The sequence below is a fragment of the Rhinopithecus bieti genome, unplaced genomic scaffold (assembly GCF_001698545.2).
Source record: "Rhinopithecus bieti isolate Rb0 unplaced genomic scaffold, ASM169854v2 scaffold_10548, whole genome shotgun sequence".
Lineage (NCBI taxonomy): Eukaryota > Metazoa > Chordata > Mammalia > Primates > Cercopithecidae > Rhinopithecus > Rhinopithecus bieti.
Window position 1 is genome coordinate 2642161 of NW_016806834.1, and position 3568 is coordinate 2645728.

Below are 3568 nucleotides of genomic sequence, written 5' to 3' on the forward strand. Positions count from 1 at the left end.
AAAAAAAAAAAAAAAAAAAAAGGCTATATAAAGGTTTCTCCATCATCTGTACTCATTTTCTTAGTTCTTATTCTCTTTTCACTGTTTTAGTGGTTTTAAAACATTTTCTTTTAAAGAAATACAAGTACTACTTTTTGGAAATGGACAGGCTGTAAAGAAGGCAAACATTCCCCCCAGATGAAGTTCAAATGTGTCCCTGCCTATATCGCCTGTCTTGTCCATTAACTCATTGCTCAGTCCAGTGTCTATGCCTTTGCTCAGGTTCTTCTCCCTGCCTGCAGCACCTATTCTCTCCTTTCTGGTTAATTTTGTGCTTTCCTTTAAAGATCCAAGTAGATCACTTCCCCCATAAAGCCCTTCCCGACTAGTCTACAGGTATCTTTCTTCTCCCAAGAACACATGTGGCACTGATTCAGCAGTCCATTAAGAACACAGCCTCGCCGGGCGCGGTGGCTCAAGCCTGTAATCCCAGCACTTTGGGAGGCCGAGACGGGCGGATCACGAGGTCAGGAGATCGAGACCATCCTGGCCAACACGGTGAAACCCCGTCTCTACTAAAAAAAATACAAAAAACTAGCAGAGCGAGGTGGTGGGCTCCTGTAGTCCCAGCTACTCGGGAGGCTGAGGCAGGAGAATGGCGTAAACCCGGGAGGCGGAGCTTGCAGTGAGCTGAGATCCGGCCACTGCACTCCAGCCTGGGCGACAGAGCGAGACTCCGTTTCAAAAAAAAAGAACACAGCCTCATAGTGTAATTTCTTTTAATGTATAGGATTGTTTCCAACTCATCAGGTTTGGTGCAGTTCTGTCACGATTTAACATGGAACATCCAAGCTGCCCTTCCTGAATAGTCCAGGGCAAGAGCAGTAGTGAGTGATTCTTCTCTTTTCTTGGGTTCAGTTTGACCTGAAGCAAGTTGCTATCTTCGGAGAATATGTATGGACCCCAACAGAATAGGGCTCAGGGGTCTTCATCCCTTACAAATCCTGGACTGTATCGAAGGGAAGGCCTCAGTAGTTCGTGCTCACTCAGCCCATTTGGATCCTGGTCCTCCCCCTCTCTTGGGGTTCAAGGGGTTCCTAGAGCTTTCTTGTTCCCACCCAGGCATGGGGGGCTAGTGTCCAGCTGAGAGTTCTCTCTCCACTGGGCGGGGGTCCGTGCCTGGATGGCCAGTGCATGGACCGGCCCTGTCAGCTCCTCGGCCAGTGCTGCGTGGACCAGCCGGTGTCGTTGTATGGGGCTCAGTCCCTCGAAACGAGAGCTCACCACAGCCACGCGGAAGTGCGTCTCACTGCCAGGCGGGACCGCGTGGCCACTGCTCTCGTTGCGAAGCTCCAGCACCTCGGGGCTCAGGGCCTGCTCCAACTTCGTGCGAATGGCGGCCTCCACTGGACCGATGGCCCCAGATGCCGCGCTGCCCCGGGACAAACAGACCCGGCCAGCCATGGAGACCAGACCTGGGACCAGGCGCCCACTCAGCATCGGCTACGCCAGAGACACAGACACCAGGAGTGAGGGTCGAGATGATCCGCCTGGTGAGAGCACAGTGTCAACACCCGCCCCGCGACCCCCGCATCCGCTCTAACCCCACGCCCGGGTGTCCACACCAGCTCCTGTCGGGAGACCGCCTCAACGCCACACAGGGAGATCCGAGACACCGCCCCTTTTCTCTACGTGACTCGGTGAATTCGACCTCCAGCTGTGGGAGTGGAGGGACAGAGATTAGGCCCGCAAGCGAGGCGCGTTCGTTCCTTAGGGGATTTGCAAAGAATGGGCAAATGTAGGGCATGTGCAACTGCGTACTTGTGGTTGGGCCGAAGCCCCTGTGATCCCTGTGAAGCCCAGGAGAAGCCCCTTTTACCTGCCGCCCAACCTCGGATACTGCGATTCCCGCTCAAGGCCAGGACTCTGGACGCTCCGGAGCAAAATGCAGTCCTGGCGCCCTTCCTGAGGCACGCTGGGAAATGGAGTCCTTGCTGTGCATTAGTAGGACAGGCAGGCACCACGTGGTGCCCTAAGGGATCATGGGAACTGTAGTCTCGGATTCTCCCCACCGGTAAGGTCGTCAGAAACTCTGAACCCAGCAACGCGAAGAAAAAGGGATTTCACGCGCAGCTGGGGTTGGGATTATTAGATCTATTTTACTGCCAATAGATATTGTAGATCATCCAGCCCAATTCCTTTATTTTATATACAAGAAAATGGAAGTCTGATTGAATACATAATTACTGTGCCCCAGACTAGTGCTGGGGACTGGAGAGTCAAGTCAGACCCTGTCTTCAAGGAGTTTACAGAGCACTGCAAGTGAGCGGACAATTGCAGTACTGGTACTAAGTGCTCCGATGAGATAAACACAGGATGCTACGGAGGCAAGTTACCCAGACTTGGCCGGGGTTGGAGAGGTGGAATGAGGGTCGGGCAGAGAATATTTCCGAGATTTAGGGAAACAGTTTGGCGGAAACAACATGAAAATCCATTTCTCAGCCCCTCATAGTGAGGTTTTGGCTATGGTAGCCACATGTATAAAGGACAGGAGGAGAGAGAGTTTTGAGGGAGTCTTTCTGGTGCAGTTAGGGTGTGGTTATGTGTGGTTGGAGCCTAGGGGGCAGATGATAGTGATGAGTAGGGTACCGGGAGGAGAGGAAGGGCCCAGACCTCCCCAGACCTTGTAGCCCTTGTTAGGCAATTTTGTCTTTATCCTAGAAGTAGTGGGAAGCTACTGAGGTTTTAAGCAGGGATGTAACAGGATGTAATTTTTCCAGGATGATTCTTAACTTTTACGCTTATATATATTCTTTTGTCTTTGTTTTTTCTTCCTTTTTGTGGAGAATGGGGTCTCGCTATTGCCCAGGCAGGTCTTGAACTTCTGGGCTCAAACTATCCTCCTGACTCTGCCTCCCTGAGAGCTGGGATTACAGGTGTGAGCCACCGCACTCGGCGATTCTTAACTTTTAAATTTATTTACATTTTATTTTGTATCCTTAATATATTTACATATTTCTAAATGTTTTCCCCAACTTCTCATTTTGAAAATGTCAAAGCCATAGAAAAGTTGAATAGTTCAAAGCAACACCCTCTACCTTTCACTTGGCCCACCATTTTTTACATTTATATTTATTTTATACTTGTACATATATACTCATATATTTAAGTACTTTACATATACTTTAAAATATATTTATGTACTTTTTTGGATGAACAATTTGAAAATAAGTTGCAGGTAGCATGACATTTCACCCCTAACTACTCCAAAATGTATCTCCTAAGAACAAAGATATTCTCCCACATAACCACAATATCCTTATCACACTCAAGAAATTTAACCTATGACATACACTGTTTTCCCTAGCCTTTAAAAAAAATTTAAAACTTCCAGAAAAGTTGCAAGATTAATACAATGAGCAACCCATTTATCCACTGTTCACCTAGATTCACTGATAACATTTTGCCAGACTTGTCTTTGTATCTCTCTTTTAATGTATGTGTGTATAATAATAATGAAATAATAATAATTATTTCTGCTGACTCACTTGAGTTAGGTGCAAAATTCTTTTTTTTTTTTTTTTTTTTT

At 47.8% G+C, this 3568-nt stretch overlaps 1 protein-coding gene across 3 annotated transcripts; it reads right to left on the minus strand.

The window, feature by feature from the left end:
* Nucleotides 1–741: 741 nt before the first annotated feature.
* Nucleotides 742–1970, minus strand: BOLA1 (bolA family member 1). 3 transcript variants are annotated; one of them, XM_017877855.1, is made up of 3 exons: nucleotides 1859–1952; nucleotides 1605–1696; nucleotides 742–1482 (listed from the first exon to the last, which is right to left on the minus strand). In XM_017877855.1, exon 3 carries the CDS (start codon nucleotides 1477–1479, stop codon nucleotides 1066–1068), a length of 414 nt encoding a protein of 137 aa, XP_017733344.1. In that variant the 5' UTR covers nucleotides 1480–1482; nucleotides 1605–1696; nucleotides 1859–1952; the 3' UTR covers nucleotides 742–1065. The 3 variants fall into 3 exon arrangements, with proteins under 3 accessions (XP_017733344.1, XP_017733342.1, XP_017733343.1); XM_017877853.1 differs by lacking the exon at nucleotides 1605–1696 and having other exon boundaries at nucleotides 742–1529; nucleotides 1859–1970; XM_017877854.1 differs by lacking the exon at nucleotides 1605–1696 and having other exon boundaries at nucleotides 1859–1965.
* Nucleotides 1971–3568: the final 1598 nt, after the last annotated feature.